This window comes from Epargyreus clarus, unplaced genomic scaffold (genome assembly GCF_041222505.1).
Source record: "Epargyreus clarus isolate Ecla_fem2 unplaced genomic scaffold, WU_Ecla_fem_2.2 ptg000023l, whole genome shotgun sequence".
NCBI lineage: Eukaryota > Metazoa > Arthropoda > Insecta > Lepidoptera > Hesperiidae > Epargyreus > Epargyreus clarus.
Genome location: NW_027332230.1, coordinates 6,086,792 through 6,105,390, shown reverse-complemented (window position 1 = coordinate 6,105,390; position 18,599 = coordinate 6,086,792). Strand labels below are relative to the sequence as shown.

General features: G+C 35.4%; 1 protein-coding gene across 3 annotated transcripts; it reads left to right on the top strand.

The window, feature by feature from the left end:
- The first annotated feature begins 4,752 nt into the window (after window positions 1-4,752).
- Window positions 4,753-18,370, top strand: LOC140751632 (cytochrome P450 4g15-like). Of its 3 annotated transcripts, none has more exons than XM_073085603.1 (11): window positions 4,753-4,822; window positions 6,319-6,530; window positions 7,169-7,366; window positions 8,017-8,199; window positions 10,531-10,600; window positions 10,725-10,851; window positions 11,407-11,590; window positions 12,009-12,121; window positions 12,601-12,838; window positions 13,328-13,513; window positions 17,593-18,370. In XM_073085603.1, exons 2-11 carry the CDS (start codon window positions 6,323-6,325, stop codon window positions 17,772-17,774), a joined length of 1,689 nt encoding a protein of 562 aa, XP_072941704.1. In that variant the 5' UTR covers window positions 4,753-4,822; window positions 6,319-6,322; the 3' UTR covers window positions 17,775-18,370. The 3 variants fall into 3 exon arrangements, with proteins under 3 accessions (XP_072941704.1, XP_072941703.1, XP_072941702.1); XM_073085602.1 differs by lacking the exon at window positions 4,753-4,822 and adding an exon at window positions 5,383-5,747; XM_073085601.1 differs by lacking the exon at window positions 4,753-4,822 and adding an exon at window positions 5,840-5,962 and having other exon boundaries at window positions 17,593-18,369.
- Window positions 18,371-18,599: the final 229 nt, after the last annotated feature.

The window sequence follows — 18,599 nt, the reverse complement described above, 5'->3', positions numbered from 1 at the left end:
GTGTATACGCGCTCTTCCCACTTTGAATGTACGTATTCCCATAATTTTATGAAAAAAAAAATGACGCACAACTACGTGAAACAGTTTTCGACAAAATGCTATATTATGATAATTCGAAGGTGATCCCTTTGTGGTTCGACTCCGGCGGCACCACCGCCATTCTTATTTCTGACTCATAACAGTAATGTTAAGCGCTGCTGTGTTATGGTTCGAAGGGTGTGGTAAGGGAGACCTACTTTTCCGTGTCGTTCTATCCTATCTGGGGTTGATTTCAAATTTCCATGAGTGGCAGTAGCCACTTAAGTCAGATGGACTACATTCTCTTCTACTACTCCTATACATATCCTAAATAGAGGGTTTTAAGCCAATGTGGTAGACATTGGACTTTGGACAAGTAGATTTGTTAGTTATACCTAATAGAGTTAGATTACTTGACTAGTAAAGTTTAAATACAATTGAAACATTATGGAAATCTATTACTCGCAATATTTTTGATACCGTTTAAGCAAATACTCGTAATAATTAGGTACCTACTATGCATAGACTTACATTTTAATTAGTTTGCAATAGTTACTCACAATATTTTAATTCTATACCAATTCTAGTTAACTTTAAATCGAGGTCACAGATAAATTAGGTAAGCATAGAAATACTATCAGGGTTTATTTCCTATCACGCAGGTCCATGTCCACATCGTTCATACGAACCGCGGATCAGGTTCCCATGACGAGAATTTCCAATTACAGAATCAATTAAATCATCTCCTGGCAAAGAACGTTACTGTTATTAAATTCACACTCTTTATGCTCCAACTGACACAAATAAACTATTGGTTTATATTCCACACTTTTCTCATATTCACATTTATCTAGACAGGATAAGATTCACCAACACATACATAGTACATCTTTACACAGCCAGTCACATCTTACCACTCGACACACGGGCATCTTGCCAATTTATATATTTGGGATACCGTTTAAAGTGCCACACTAACCACACTACCACAGAGACGAATAATACTTATACTAGTTACATGAAAGGACTGTGACAAGAATGGTTTTACGTCACGTGCACTTAAATATACTTACGATTATCGTAGAAACGGAAAACTATTAAACCAAATGTAAAGTAGATCACGACTAAAGTCACTTTGTAATAAAACATTTGACGATAATACCGTAACTACTTTCATACGACATCTATTTGTAAGTTTACATTGAAATAAGTATAAAGATTATAAGTTAATTTAAATATCTGCCATAATAATATATAGTTAAATTGCGGCAACTTACCTATGATATCCTTCGACATATATTTATGTTATATTTAAATTTTGTTTCTAAAATGTTCAAATCTGTCAGATTCGCGATGCCTTTTTTATTATTTTTTTTCTCTCATATGCATTGGTAACCGCTGGCCCGCGGGCCGGATGGGGCCCGCTCTCGTAGGATCCGGCCCCGGCAATTTTTACGCGTCAGTAAAATGTTAAATAAGGATGAAAACTCTATAACTTACGTCTTTATTGATTTAAATATTAAGTATATAATGTATTTGAAAATAAATTTAAATGAAATTTTATTTGCATAAATAAAATTTTGCTTTGAATAATTTATATTATTCATATTACTATTAATTTAACATACATAGTGGTACAATTACCTACTCTGTTAAAAAAATCATGATTGTAAACAAATAGTTGATCATTCAATATGCATTTATGCAAGTGCATTTACATTATTATGATTATAATATACCTACTAGCTGACCTGGCATACTTTGTACCGCCTAAAAATCTATTTATCCAATATATCTTTATATATATATTTCTTATGTGCGAGTGTATGTCACTGAACTCCTCCTAAACGACTGGACTGATTTTGATGAAATTTGTTGTGTGTGTTCAAGAGGACTTGAGAATGGTTTAGATTCACAATTTAGTCGGTGGGAAAAGGTATTTTAATTAATTTTTAATTCGTAAGAACTTATAGAATCAGAAACTATGCATTTGATCAAGTGATGATCTTTAGTAAAGTTGTTGTCCAAGAGCCCACATGGGTTTGGGAGTTGGTAAGACCAATTTTCGACAGATGGCACCACTGTCATTTCAATGCAGGTACAAATTTTCCGTTTTATGTATGATTTTATGAATTATGATTTTATGAATGACCGTTTTATGAATGATGTAAAATTTCTATCCACTTGCTTTGTTGTAAAAATGATAAATAGCAGAGAAATCGCCTTTTATGCAATCTTAGATACATAAGTAAAATACATTAACTCATCTAAGTAGGTAGGTTTTAGGGTTCCGCTACCAAATGTTAAAATCGGAACCTACGGAACTAAACCGCTGTCTGTCCTACAGGGCATTCTTGAACATGAGAGATATAAGCATATAGACCGTATATCAAAATACAAAAAAGAAACGTATACAAACTATATATATTAGCTATGAAACGTATATAGTAGCTATGATAGGAAATACGTTATTGGGAACACATTGTGTGGAAATATAATTGCCTGCCACCATAGATAAGTATAGATATCTCACCGCCTAGTAATTAAAGGAAACCATTAAATGACTTAAACAGCTGATAATTCTGTCAGCCATTTAATGGCTGTCATGGTGTAATTTACGCGGAATAATGCCGACATGCGCAGTTAAGACACGAAATTGAAGAAAAAGTGCGGAGAAATATCGTTTCATTCGTAAATAATCTAAAAACTACATTTTTTAATATTTTTCAAACAAGAAAATAGATGTCAGTGACAATTGTCAAAAATCTTTACTAATATATGCCTGCCACGATCTACGTCTAGCACGTTTAATGTCTAATAGAAATTAAGAGGGTATTTGTCGATGTCTGCTACGGCTCTAATTTGCACGCTCAATGTCTCTAGATCTCTAGCTAGATTATAAAATGGTTAATTGAACCTTAATTGCGTTGTTATTAGTGGCAATATGTTGCAGTATGTTTGTTTTGAGCATACACTTATTTTATAGTCAATAAAAAAGAACAAAAATATTAATAATTATTTAAGATTAATGAAACCATGTCTATAAACGAAAAATAAGGGTTTTAAACACATAGTTGTAATTTAAATAAATAAGGAAGTATATTCGAAAACATAAATAAATATTTACTTTAACTAAAACGATGCCATGAAAATGAAATCAACAATGTGACTCTAATAAATGGTCCGATTATACACTTGCTGATTTCCGAAGCGAACAACAGATGAAAAATTTAAACTTGTAACAACAAATGTTGAAACAAGACTGCCAATACTTATTGCTAATAAATAACGCTATACTATAAACTCACCCACATACCTATATTTATAAAACCAGAAACTATAGTCCAATACAAACCATTAGCAAACAATGAATTTTTCAGGTGAAAGGTCAAGGAATAATTTCCTATAAATTAAATTATAACTCTTAAGCGTGGACTACACGATTTTTTTTGTAATACTAATGCAAAAAGTGAAGAAAGTTTGAATATTCACATGGTCTATCTTGTTATAAATAATAATAATAATAATAATAAAATATTTATTTCATAAAATAGCACAATTTAGTACACGATGATATTAGGTGCAGGGTAACATTATAGTAAGGTTGGACATAACATTTATCTTCAGTTGCCTAAACTGGGCGTGAACCTGTAATATAGGCAACCGATCTTACGATGTTAATACATACATGAGCTACCCTGCCGAAATGTGAACTCTGATATTGGAACTACTCCACGAGTTAAAGGTAGTTCAGCATGCTTAACGAGCTCGGTGTCTCTTTGCGGGATAAAATCCGTAATACAAAAATCTGGCTAATAACTAGAATAATCCACAAAGCTCAAAGAGTCAGCAAGCTGAAGTGCCGTGAGCTGCGATCAGCTATGCTGCAGAACCCATGGCCAATGAGGCAGATGAGATCTCGATAAGAGACTACGAATCGGCAGATATAGTTCGATTCCGGCGGCGCCAGCGCCACATCTTTTCTGCTTACTGACAGCACATTTAAGCGCTGTTATGTTCTGGTTTGAAACGTTTGATAAGAGAGACATACTTATTCAAGATATTCCAGCTCCTTGGGTGTAGTGGCGCAAAGGTGTGCGACCTCAGGCAACAAACTAATGTTATTGGTTGATTACAAATAATCATAAGGGCGGCAGTAGCCACTTAATATTATATTATAAAAAAGACAGAGTGTAGGATACCCTCTGGCTCGCTGGACCAACAACCTTAAGTAGACTGGTGGTAATGGCTGGAGGAAAGCAGCGTAGGACCGAATGTAGCACACCTTAGTGGAGTGGGACGTTAAGACTAATTTGATGATGATGATAACGATGACGATTCTCATTCATGAGGATGAAGTCGGCGCTTAACATATTTTTACATGGAACGAATTTCGTTGAATCCCCCATGTTTTTCGACTTTTAGCGGAATCGTCTTCCTTCTCATATGTTAAAAAATATTATTTTCTAAATCTTGATAAAATAATTGTATATTTTTAAATTAGTAGATAATATAAAAGTAAAAAGACACGGTAACAGAAATCACAGAAAGTTAATAAATAAGTAAACATATAAATCTATTCCCTGAAACTTTATGTACTTTGAACATATGCCTTGATACATATGTTACTTTCAATAATCAACAGATTCTATCCAGATCGTGTGACTTTGCCTTAATATTTTTATTGCATTATAACGTCATACTATTTATATAAAACTGTTGTTGCAAACTCATTCATCACATCACGACAGCACGTTAATAACTGTAGAAGTTTATAGAACAATTTAGTGGAAAGCTGAAAAAGGTAGGTCAATAAATTTTTGGCAACGCAAAATCTCACAATATACGCAAAATCACGTAAAATCGTTTTATAATTTCGAAATCTACCGAAATGAAATATCAAGTACGAAATTCGACAAAACTGATGTCGCAGCATTTTCTGTGTATTAAAATGAAAATTTCTAGAAAGTGTTACGAGAGAAAATGCATTTCCTGACACTCTGCATTCCTTAGAACTGACGGTGGAAGCGAAACTAATTTTTCTTCAATATCCTTTTTTTCAAAGGTTAATTAATTAACGCCCATTATAATAATAATCAATTTTATCTACTTTTTGCCTATCACTGATTGAAATTTGACAATTGATTAGGCAAAAAATTACTTTCACACTGAACTGAAATATCGGAAATACAGAATCTAAAACATCTAATCGTAATAACCAGTAATAAAATTAAATCAGTCTAAAATCATTATATACCATTATTTCATAATTATCCAGTCCAAAACATGTAAAATAAGATAAAGATGTGCAAAAAAACGGTCAAGGTCGTATTTTAGTGTAAATTTTGAAGCACGCAACATTTGCAGTTGTACTAACACGCAACGCATCATTCACATAATATAAGTATTCTTTAACGAGATTTACTGTGTGAGGTGTGTAAGACGACAGTAGTGTGGTAACAGAATTTATTGAACGGAACAGAACGGTTTAATCATAAAAAACAGGGAAGAAGGTCTGAGTCATAAAAAACTGAAATTAGAAGATTGTCGGAATTAGATCTGACATAAAACGATTTAGGAAATAGAAAGATTTTATTGATTTATGAAATGAATAGGGAAGATATAATGGTCTAAGTCATAAAAAAAAACGGAAATTAGAAGATTGTCGGAATTAGATCTGACATAAAACAATTTAGAAAATAGAAAGATTTTATTGATTTATGAAATAGGTATGTATAAAATACATTTTGCCAATTTCAACGTGGAAATATCTTGTTGACTCAGCTTTTCAGCCATATGTCCAAATTATGTGCCTACGTGTGTGCGACTTAAAAATTCAAATTCATAGCGTGGCTGACATTTTTATGAAAAAGATATTTTCTTTTAAAATAAATTAGCTACTCGTACAAGTAAGCGTTGGAGGCATAACATCTATTGAGTATTTGTAAGTTTTTTTTTTATTTAAAAACAGAATAAAAGGCATATTACAAATAAATTGTATAAAACACTGTTAATGGAGCTACATAGCTAAATGGAGAGTTGAAAATATCATACAGGGCAGGGTGAGATTTTCAAGTTGCGTGGATGATCAAGGAATAGCTTTTTCCAAAACCAGTTACGAAGACGTTTTTGATAAAAATATAATTATTTAATTAAGGATATTTTAACAACCTATTTCTTAATCTAAAAGCCACATCTTTACAATTAAAAACAGTAGATAATAATTATATGGCACAAAACTACAAAGAAGTAATACTTCTTACATGTATATAAAACACACACGCTTTTTTTTCCTTCCAGCGCCATGTCGGTCGTTGAAGACATTTCGGCGCACCCGATCACCTCCACCCGGCTCATCTTCTACCCCCTGGTCCTGTTGGCCACTGGTCTCTGGCTGCTGTACCGATGGCAGCAACAATCAAGACTGCACAAACTTGGAAACAAGATACCTGGACCAATGGCGCTGCCGGTTTTCGGGAACGCTTTAATCGCGGTTGGAAAGAGGCCAGAAGGTAACGTTGCTGCTGAAGGTGGTAGAACTCAGTGCTTCGGCTCCGATAGTACCACCGTCATACCTATTTCTACGTAATAACAGCAGAGATAAGCGCTGCTGTGTTCTGGTTTGAAGGATATGGTAAGGAAGACATACTTTTCCAGCATTCTAGTCCTCAGGGGTAGCAGCGCATTTGTTTCCGATCTCAGGTAGAAATATAATATCTGTAGTTGATTACAGATGTCCATGGGCGGCAGTATAGCCACTTACCCTCAGGACTGCATTTTCGTCTGCACTTATATTTATAGTCATGAAACTAGTCAGATACGGAATTACTATGACGACAGACAGATAGACACACAGAACAGAACCGAAGAATTCTGTTTTGATACCTAGAACCCTATAAATAAATTTAACGATAACACATCTGTTACTATTTGTTGTATTCAGTTACAAATAATATTATTTTAAATATAAAAAAGCCAGCTGATAATTAAGCTTCAAAGCAGAATGCAGTAGCGCAACGCATTTGTTTCAAGACAGACATTGGTGTGATGGGGGACCTTCAGAGTCGTACCCAAAAAAAATCTATCATCTTCAAATTATCGATAGAATTTCTAACACTGTCAGTAACACTTCAAAATCTCTTTTGAACAGATCTATTGTACGTCGCGTTGGATTATGCAAAACAATATGGCACGGTAGTTCGTGGCTGGCTGGGATCCAAGCTGATCGTGTTCCTCGCTGAACCTGATGATGTGGAGGTCATTCTGAACAGCCATGTGCACATCGACAAAGCGTCTGATTACGAGTTCTTCAAGCCTTGGCTGGGAGAAGGACTGCTCATTAGCTCAGGTTAGTGATCTTTGCAGCTTATTTTTTTTACAGTGGACGCTTACTATAAAACAGACGGACTACTTAATGAAAAGTAGCCATCGTCGCCCATGGACATATGCAATATAGGAAGAGTCGCCTATGCATCGCCGGCTGCACTGCTGCGCACAGCTCTACCGCGCGTGTCAACTGCGAATTGGTTAACTTTTGACACACCTTTGAAATGTTATCTTGAGATATTGCTGGCGTGTAGATTGTTCGCGATGTCTTCGTCACCGTTAAGTCAATAATATTTATTTATAATTGATACGCATATAACTTTAAAAATCAGAGGTTGTGCATAAGTTTGAACTTCGGGCCCCTTGATTGAGAAACCGTTTTTCAACCACAAGGCATTGAGTTAATTAAAAAGAATAGTAATGACAAGAGCTCTCTGAATTTGCCCCATAATAAAGTAATGGAAACCAATAATAATTACTTGTACTAAGATAGACCGTATAAGATAAACCACTGACGTTAAACGATCTGTGTGATATACTACATATATAAAAATCATTGTGGGATACGTTTTATTTAATCACCTAGGAAGATAAGGAAAGACCCCCTAACGTAACAGAGAAATATATGTAGTAGTTACTTGGTTCCATTTATTAATTTGATCCCTATTCCAGGAGAGAAATGGCGTTCCCACCGCAAGATGATCGCTCCTACATTCCACATAAACATACTGAAATCATTCGTCGACGTCTTCAACCAGAACAGTAGAAACGTGGTCAACAAGATGAAAGGAGAAATGGGCAAGGTGTTCGACGTCCATGACTACATGAGCGGAGTCACCGTTGACATTCTACTTGGTATTTGTTTATTATTTATTTTTTATAATATAGTAGCAGACGAACATGCAGATGGTCAGTGGCTACTGCTCCCATGGACATCTGCAATCAACCCCAGATAGGATTAGATTTCGCTTTTTCCTGAGGACTAAGCTGGAACGCTTCGGAAAAGTATCCTCTTACCGTACTCTTACCACACCCTTCAATCCAGAACACAGTGTTACTTAACATTACTGTAATTGGATAGAAGTAGGTGTAACGATTGTGCCACCGGAGTCGAACCGCAAAGAGTTCTACCACCTTCAAACAAATAATAGAAATGTAGGGGCACAAAGACCGAATTAATGCTATTTAGCAGTTTCTGAAGGTTTTATGTACTTGTACGATTATTTATCATCAATCCAGTAACCATGCCATTAATATGGAAGGGTGTAGGTGCCGGCTGACTACATGAGGCGACTAAAAGACCTCAAGAGTGGAAACACATCTGTGATTGGCTTCGGATGGATTTCTATTCCATATGAAGTTGGTTACAGGTGTCTATGATAAGACCTGATGGTAAGTCTTAGGCGATCACTTGCCATCAGGTAAACTACAAGCTCTTTGCTACCCTAATTTTATAAAAAAAAAATCATCAACACATTATTGTCACTCTACTGGGCTCTAGACTCATCTCAAAGTGAGAACGTTTTATCCCACCAAGCTGGCCAAGTGGGATTTGTAGGCTTTATATACCTTTGAGAACTTTTTTCTATAGTTAAAACTCTCATATCATTTCTGCCAGATATTTTCCACCATTAAGCAAGTAATAATGGCAGACAATTCCGAGAATCAGGCTTCAAGTTCTCCCTATTGTATCTTTTTATTTTTATAGAGGTGCAATAAATAAATAAATAAATAAAATTAAATAATTTATATTTAACACGCATCGCTCATAAGTACAAAAATCAGAGGTGCATGTCTGGGATAAGAACCCCAAAATTCTTTTTAAAATTCGCCCTTTGAGGTTTGGGATCCCCAGATCCCCAGATCCCAAACCTCAAAGGGCGAATTTTAAAAATTGTACGCTATAACTGCTTTTGAATGTTGATCATGTATGATTAATATTCTTAATGGTTCAGTGGATCGAGAAGGAATATCAGAATTGCTCTAACTATCGAATGCCCCATGACAGAATAGAAGTAAGATCATACACGAAAATATTTAGACTCATTGGAATAATTGACCATATCCATTTGCGGTCCTACAACTCGATTTTGAATTTAACGCCACCCGTCTATACGGGTATCTATATGTTTTCCTATGAAAACAAACAATATATTTTATACGAATAAAATCACATTTATTTATTTATTTATTTATTATGTAAATAAAAGAAATCTCAAGAACATTTGTTCATGTGGACCATTCATTACCATAGGTAATTATTTCGATCAATAAAACTGAACAAAGGAATCCATTATTCATTACACAATTTGCTCAATCATTACGTAGGTTTTGCATATTCATAAACTTCATAAGTGACATTGGTAAAATATGCCTGACCTTTATTTATTAACGTATGGCTTAGTAAAAGTTAGGAGTGTTATGACTTAGGGTTCATTAACATGTACAGGCATAGGTTGTGTCAAACACGTGCCGTGACCGACAAAAAGTTATAGTCCGCGTAAAACTGCTAGTCCGCTCTGAATATAGAAATGAATCGCATCGCCATAGTAAATTGTATGACTAATTGACTACACCTGTTCGCAACAACTTCAGAGCAGACTAGCAAGTAAAAGTTCAGAGCCTAGCTTAGTAGTTAGAAATTTGGCCTCTCAATCAAGAATTCCGAGATTCCCAGAAGAATCCCAGACGCTTCTCGGACCTTTCAAAGTTCGTACATAATATATTAAAAATATTTCTCAGTTGTATAAACAGCGAAGGAATACATTGTTAGGAAACCAGCACGCCCAAAGTTCTTAAAAATATTTTAATGGTGTGTGCAGTCTATCAATCTGTACTTCTGTACTTGGCCACTTTTGCCCAGCAGTGAGACCGTAATGGGTTAACGTTACAATATACGATACCCAAACGATACATAGAATATATTGATGTATTCATATCTACCGTAATATAGCCCCAGGAATACGGATTGTGTCTGTGAAAATGTATAATATAAATAATAATTTAAAAAAAGAAACTAAAAAAACACGTTTTTATTGCTAATCGAACTAAATAACTAGAAAATAAATCTATCAATCATAATGAATCGCCTCAAAATAAAATTTAAGTTATTAAAATAATAATTCAAATCAGAGTCAATACTTTTCTGTATAAACGGTGTTATATTCGTAAAATTGAATGTTGCAGAAACTGCTATGGGTATCACTAAGGAAACACAGGACGAGTCCGGTTTTGACTACGCAATTGCTGTTATGAAGTAAGTTTTTTTAGTAATTATTTTTATAGTAATTAACTCTCCCTAAATAGGTTGAAATTTATTATTGGTAAAATTGTATTATTGGCGAAAGCTTGTTTTATTACACATTACACGTCGTTTTCAGAATGTGTGATATTATTCACCAAAGACATTATAAATTCTGGTTGCGTTTTGATGCCATATTCAAGTTTACTTCGTTCTTCGAGAAACAAAAGAAACTACTTAGTATTATCCATGGACTCACAAATAAGGTAATATTTCCTAATATATTACTTAGGTACATAATTATCTTAGAAATGTGTTAGGTAATGACTACGTATATTCAAAATTTGACTGTTTAATCGTTATTATATGCAAATGTATATGTACATGTACCTAGGTACATAATTATCTTAGAAATTTGTTAGGTAATGACTAGGTATATTCAAAATTTGACTGTTTAATCGTTATTATATGCAAATGTATATGTAAATTTAATCAAATGACTTTTTTGATTTATTGTATCTTAAAAATATTATTTAAGCAAGTCACCCAATGCGCAAACATAGGGTATTTTTATACATTTACAAAAGTATTTGTCAAATTCTGCTTATTATCACAACAGTCATAAGTTTTAACGTCGGTTTTGCTATTTTTATTGGACAGGAGCTTATAATTGTACCACAAATAAAATAAGATTCTTTGATAAAACTAAAAATGTACCTTTTCCCATGACGATTAATAACTTATTTAACATAATGTCATTATATTTACACATAAGAAAATAGTCCTACTACTATAATGTACTTACAATGACCGTATTAAAGGTGATCAAATTCAAGAAGGAAAAATATACCCAAAATAAGGCCAAGGGAATCGCTGCACCTTCAATCGACGTGACACAGACCAAAACTGAAAATGATACTGGGCTAGCTAACGTAGCCACGCTTGCTGATACAGTTTTCAAAGGATATCGAGATGATCTTGACTTCAATGATGAAAATGACGTCGGTAAGTACTTATACTGCACAATAAATAGGGTGAAAAAGATCAAACTTTCCATTGTAAGCAAATTATTCTTATATCTATTGATATTTACACAAAGTCTTTAAAATTATTCCGAGTCGTGTGGTATTTATTAAATTTATTAAAATAAGTGTTTAAGAGTTTTGTTTGCAGTTCAGCAACTCATTACATATTTCTACATAATATGAATAAAGCTGGTGTATTCTATTTTATAACGGACCCGGTGGAAATAATAAACAATTAAGAAGTATGTTTAATTAGGAACATGAATTTTAATCAATATACATACGATTACCTAAATCGTATGTCTTTATCAAGAATACATAAAACACAGAACCATTCTATAGGGATATTTGTATTTATATTAACTCGCTACTTCTATTTAAAACTGTTATAATTACAGGAGAGAAGAAACGCCTAGCTTTCTTGGATCTAATGATCGAATCTGCTCAAAATGGCACTAATAACATAACTGACTTCGAGATCAAAGAGGAAGTGGATACTATCATGTTTGAGGTACCTACGCTTAGTGAAAATAACGGCTTTAGCAGACATATTTCATTCATTGTCGGTTAGCGTTTTGGCGATTGCATTATCATAACGTATCAAAAAGGAGCATGTTCGTGAACTGAATGAATGCTACATAGCGTTTATCGCATTCAGTTGTTAAATTGAGCGTTCTCAGATCTCATAATTTAGTCCTATTTAATTGTAACTAATATTATATCCACACGCAGTTGCCTCAAACTGTAAACCTCTAACTAACGCACTAACCTGCGGACGCGTGGTAAGAACTTGCGGCAATTTCTCTTCGATTCGCTACTGATCGACACTCCATTGTATCGGCCTACCTTTGCAAACCTACGTCAATCAAATGCTCTATCTCAACGGTTTGTTGAGGTTTGGCAAACTTCCCAAGCGGCATCACAATCCTAAAGATACATTTCTCAAAGAAAATAAGATGTGAATACATAAACGTATCAATTGTTATACAGGGCCACGACACAACTGCTGCTGGTTCCAGCTTCGTCCTCTGTCTCCTTGGGATCCACCAGCACATCCAAGCAAGGGTATACAATGAGTTGTACGAAATCTTCGGAGACTCGGACAGACCGGTCACTTTCGAGGACACCCTCCAAATGAAGTACTTGGAAAGAGTCATATTCGAATCGCTCAGGATGTACCCGCCAGTGCCGATGATAGCTAGGAAGCTGAAACGTGACGCTAAGATTGGTAAGGTTGCACGTTTTTTAATAAAAATCTCATTCAAGTAGGTCCACCCGTTTGAGACCTACGATACCATAAACAGATTCCTTATTTTTTTTACCAAATTTCTTTTCGCATCAAAGGTTAAAAAAATAAACATACCGAATCAATTAGTCGGTTAAATATATTTTTATAACCAATTTGTTAGAAAGTCTTACCTAGACATTTGGCTTAAATGGAGAAGGAAATCTTAGTATAAGGTATGAATAGTCTAGGTGACTCCGGAGTTAAACCAGTCTGTGCATGCGATTCAGTTCACCTAATGCTGAGTGGCATTCACATGTGTAATCAACTCTATATAGAACCGTCAAGTACATAAGAACAGGATGGTCGCCACTATCCAAACCCTTCCACTGAAACGCAAGAACTAAACACTAGAAATAAGGTTGGCGGTGCTACCTCGCTAGTCAAACAATACTATTTCTACCTTTGAAGATACTATTATTAATTTCACAGCAAGCAATGGTTATGTACTACCTGCGGGAGCAACAGTCGTCATCGGTACATACTTGATTCACCGCAACCCCAAGTACTATAAGAACCCAAATGTATTCGACCCTGACAACTTCCTGCCAGAAAACACCCAAAATCGACATTATTACAGCTACATACCCTTCAGCGCCGGCCCCAGGAGTTGTGTTGGTAAGTTCTGATTTTTTATCATATTTTTATCCGCGTGGCGGAGCGGTCACAGTACGGTCTGACGCGCAAAGGGTTCCAAGTTCGATCCCCAGCTTGACAGGTATCTAAATGTTGAATTTGTATATAGGTTCTGAGTCTTGAATTTGTATATTGGTTCTGAGTCAGGGTAAACACCCATTGTTCTCATATTCGTATTCGTGTGTCCATGGCACCCACGATTTATTATTTTGACTTTTGAGACAATTAAGATTAATGAACATACTTTCCATACATAGGAGACATATTACGACATTTTACGCGTTATTTATTTGTATCTTTTTCATGTATTTTTATGTCACCTATGATCGTGAATTATCATGCCCTTGAATATATCATCTTAATAAATCACTATTTCACTGTACCTTGCAATATATCATATTACTAATTCAAAGGGTTTACTCCATTTTGAGTCGCCAATAAATTTAAATGAAATATTTTTATAGCCCTACAAAGGCACTTAATAATTGACAGTTGCAATTTTTCTTTGACTACTTTGAATATTAAAGTTGGTTAAATATTCTACTGAATCGGACAACGACCTAAGGCAAGGCCATATGACCTTGGCTAGCCTATTTCCTATTAGTAACAATTTTTTTGGCGTTGGACATTTTTTTAGGTAGTTGTCAAATTCCAAACCTTTGTAGGCAAAAATTGGTTGAGATTAATTATCATTACTAATTCAAATTATAGGAAGTACTTACCTATAAATTGTTGTAGTGTTCAAGTTGTAGTTAAATAATAACTTCGGGGCAAACATAAATTGATCAAAGTAATCATTCATGATGTACAATATTAATAATATATTATTATATTAATGAACACCTAATAAATAACAAGGAAACAAATCGTAAATTTAACATCAGGTTTTAATCTACACATTGGAATTAACTCATTCATCATTATCTTATAAAAAAACCATACTACATGTTTGTAACATACTTTTTTACATAGGCTTATTTAATTTACTGATAGATCGTATATCATCTATAATGTTATTAAAATTGGTCATATATTAAAGTAATAATGGGTAGAAATAATTGTTGTAATGTACCTTAAATTATAATTTAAATTATAATTTAACCTGATGCTAAGTGTAGGGGTCGCAATCCGGTATTCGAGATTTCGAAAATACCGGGATACCGGGCCAAATTTAGGTCTTATTAATACCGGTTTTAATTTCACAAAAACCGGGATATTCGGTATTTTCGGTTTTTAGTCAAATAAAACCTAATAAAGTTATGGTCATATAAATTGACTCCAATGGATTCTGGCACAATGCAAAAGTGCCATATTAAACAAGCGTTACAATCGACACAACCTATGAAAATCAACAAACATAAGTATTGGATGTCAGGTGAGACTTGGCGTATTGTATAACTTCCTCGGAGAGCTAAAGAAAAGGTTCGATTTGAAATAAAAGATCTCTTAAAAAATCCGATGTATAACCCATCCAATTTAAATCCAGAACATGGGCTATTGAGGATTCTAATGGTGTGAATGTGATTGTTACCGAAATTAAGGAAATCGTCAATGTATGACAAAATACTCCATATCACTTGTCTCTAATAGTCGACCTTATACACAACATATGTCAAAAAATGATATACAAAAAGAACCATCTATGTATATTCAAAGATGAAGTACGCGCTGCTATTTAACTTATTAAAACGTGACAAAGCAATTAATATAGATGATATTCCTATTGAAGTGTTTCGATCAATGGATGAACTCGAGGTTGACATGTTGCATACCATATGTAATCGCGTCTGGGAAAATGGACAGTGACCACGACACTGGGCCCACACTATTTTCATTACACTTCATACAAAAGGGTCGACAAGGAAGGGCAGTAACTATAGTTTTATGCTATATTTCTTGAGGCTAGAGGAAGATGATATATTTTCAAAATATTTTATAACAATGACAATTATGACAATAGGCATCAAGAAACAACCCGCCAACACGATCTTCGCTTTAACAAGATCTGCTGTCGATAGGCTTTATAAGATTTGGAGGAACCGCAACATATCAAAAAACACCAAGACAGACCAATATGGTTGTCGCAAGGGCCGATCAGCTGGTGATCTTCTTGTGTACCTCATTCACCTTTGGGAACAAGCTGTTGAGAGCAACGGGAAGGCATTGGCCGTAAGCCTGGACATCGCTAAGGCCTTTGACCGGCTCTGGCATAGGGTCCTTCTCGCGAAGTTACCATCTTAAGGTCTTCCCGAGAGGTTGTGCACATAGGCAGCCAGCTTTCTGTCTGAGCGGCATATTAAGGTCGTAGTTGACGGGTGCTGCTCAGACACGGAGCTCATCAACGTTGACGTGCCCCAAGGGTCTGTATTATCTCCCACGCTTTTTATTCTGCATAGCAATTATTTGCTGCTATTAACCGGTGGCATTCATTGCTATGCAGATCATAGCACGGGATATGGTATGTACACAGGCCGTGCGGACACCTCTCGGACATTCGTGGAAGAAAGCAGAATCCGAGTTGTGTCTGAAATCGAGAACTCTCTGGAGCAGGTCTTGGAATGGGGTCGTCTTATCCTTTTTTGAGTTCAACCCCATGAAGACACAAGTCTGCGCGTTTACCGCTAAAAAAGCCCAATTCGTCATAGCGCCTAAGTTCCAAAGTACCCCGCTCACCATTGGTAAAAGTGTAGGGATCTCTGATCGGTTAGAACCCTTTAGCCTGCGGAGGGACATAGGTTCCCTCAGCGAGTTCTACCGACTTTACAATGGTGAGTCTTCTGAGGAACTGTTTGATCTGGTGCCTAAGCCGCCTTTCCTTCATCGCACCTCTCGCCGAAGGATGAAGTTCCATCCACATCAACTGGATCCGTGGCGGTCCTCCACGGTTCGGTTTGATCGTTCATTTTTGCCGCGTACGTGCAAAATGTGGAATGAACTTTCTCCTGAGGTATTCCCTCAGGACTATGACATGGGGCTCTTCAAGAGGGGTGTAAAAAGAGTTCTCCTTCAAAGCCGGCGATGCATTGGCGACTCCTCTGGTGTTGCAAATGTCCATAGGCGACGGTGACTGCTTTCCATCAGGTAGCCCGTCTGCCTTATCGTTAGGTTACATATAAGACTTATGAAAAGTCTAGTTTTTCCTATCCTTCTCTACGCTGCAGAGACGTAGACGATTCGGATGCAAGATCGCCGTAAAATTGATGCCCTAGAAATACTATTCTCTGGATCTACGATTATCTGGATTAGAATACTAAAATATTTCGCCCGCATATTTAGGGACGAGAACTCAGTAGTACGGTTGTAGTTCCGTGAAAGGTAGATGGAAAGAGGTCACGCGGCAGATCGCCTACTCGTTGAACAGACCTTATAAAATCTAGCACACAGTGTTCCCTCGTCGAGTGTTGCCGCACGGCCAGCATAGAAGGCGGTGGCGAAGGATCGCAATAGCGTCTGTTCAAGGCAGCTGTGGATGACTGACCAGTTGTCATCATCATGCCACGACCACTCTGTCAAGAGTGCACGACTACAGAGATATTTTTTTCCAGCTTTCCGCATATATTTTTATATAATTCATTTATTGATGAATTCGGAACTCATAACGTTGTTAATAAATCATAAACTTCTGTAATTAACTTGGTATTAAGTAATAGGACCTATTTTCCTTCGGAATTCCACTAAATTAACATTACATAGTAAAATGTTTAATAAAAATTAGTAACTTTATCTTAATCTCGAAAATATCGAAAAAACCGGAATACCGGGATTTGTTTAGGGTCAGTACCGAAAATACCGGTTTTGCTTAGATGGTCCGGTATTGCGACCCCTAGCTAAGTGGCCACTGCTGCTCTTGATCAATCTAGCAATATAAAGCATCAAAGGTCAGCCACGGATGCGTTGGTAACTCCGAGGAATACGTAGAAGTGCCTCGACTCCAACATCTCTTATTTACCTTCTGTACGGTAACGACTCGAAGAAGAGAGGTCGCATGTTGGCTATTGCTAGTTTAAATAAAATACTGCACAATTGTAACATAGTCTCAAAAGTGATCTCTTTTTTTCAAGGTCGTAAGTACGCCATCCTAAAGCTGAAGATTCTATTGTCAACCATTTTGCGCAACTACAAAATGGTATCAGACATCACTGAAGACCAGTTCGTCCTGCAAGGAGACATCATCCTGAAGAGGACGGACGGATTCCGGGTCCAGATAGAGCCCAGGACAAGGGTTCCTATTCCCGCAGCATAGTTTTATATCTGTAACATGCATTGAAAGAAGATATCATATAGATCTTGATTTAATGTCACCGTCAACACACAACACGAAATGGGTTGATTTTTAGAAACTAATTCATCTACTTAGTGAAAATTCGTAGATAATCACATTTATTTCCAAAATATTTCGTTGTAATTTTGGTATTTGCTCGTTTCAAAAAGTGAAAAGAGAAATAGGAACTGAATTCTTCTATCCTTGCCTATTTTAAATATAAAAAAAAACAACTGTTAAGGTGTCTTTCCACCTTTGATTTGTAACACTAAATTAGGGATGAATGTCAAATCCACCAATGGGATTGCACGATTTTTAATAAACTCATCCTATTGGTGTATTTGAAACAAATCCATCCAACGGTAAGCATGTCTCTGGAAAAGCACCCTTAACTTTATTTTGCCACAGATTACATAGATGTTGAGAAGTCGAGATACAGTATAATATAATATCCTTTTTTCTGAAGTCGTTTTTATTACTAAGTTTACTTATAATACTAGTTATTACGTACGAGCTGACGTCATTGTCATAATGTGTATTTTTTATGGTTTATGCTATAAGAATATTGTGTTTAACAAAGAAACATTAAGATATAATAACATATAACAATAAATAAATAACTGTGTGTTCATAGAAAATAATCTTTAAATCATTAAATATACTTACGTTAATAAACTGAAACTGTTTTCATTTTATTTATATAATAATAAAATATTACGTTAATAATTAATAATATAAGTTATAAGCATGAGTTAGGTACAATAAAATATGTTAAAATGTCAGTTTAATTATTTTAATGTTCAATTT

Excerpts from the sequence above, each read along its gene's own strand:
- LOC140751632 (XM_073085603.1), top strand. The coding sequence starts at position 6,323 with ATGTCGGTCGTTGAAGACATTTCGGCGCACCCGATCACCTCCACCCGG. Across the intron at positions 6,531-7,168 it reads GGTTGGAAAGAGGCCAGAAG|ATCTATTGTACGTCGCGTTG; the intron begins GTAACGTTGCTG and ends TCTTTTGAACAG. Across the intron at positions 7,367-8,016 it reads AGGACTGCTCATTAGCTCAG|GAGAGAAATGGCGTTCCCAC; the intron begins GTTAGTGATCTT and ends TCCCTATTCCAG.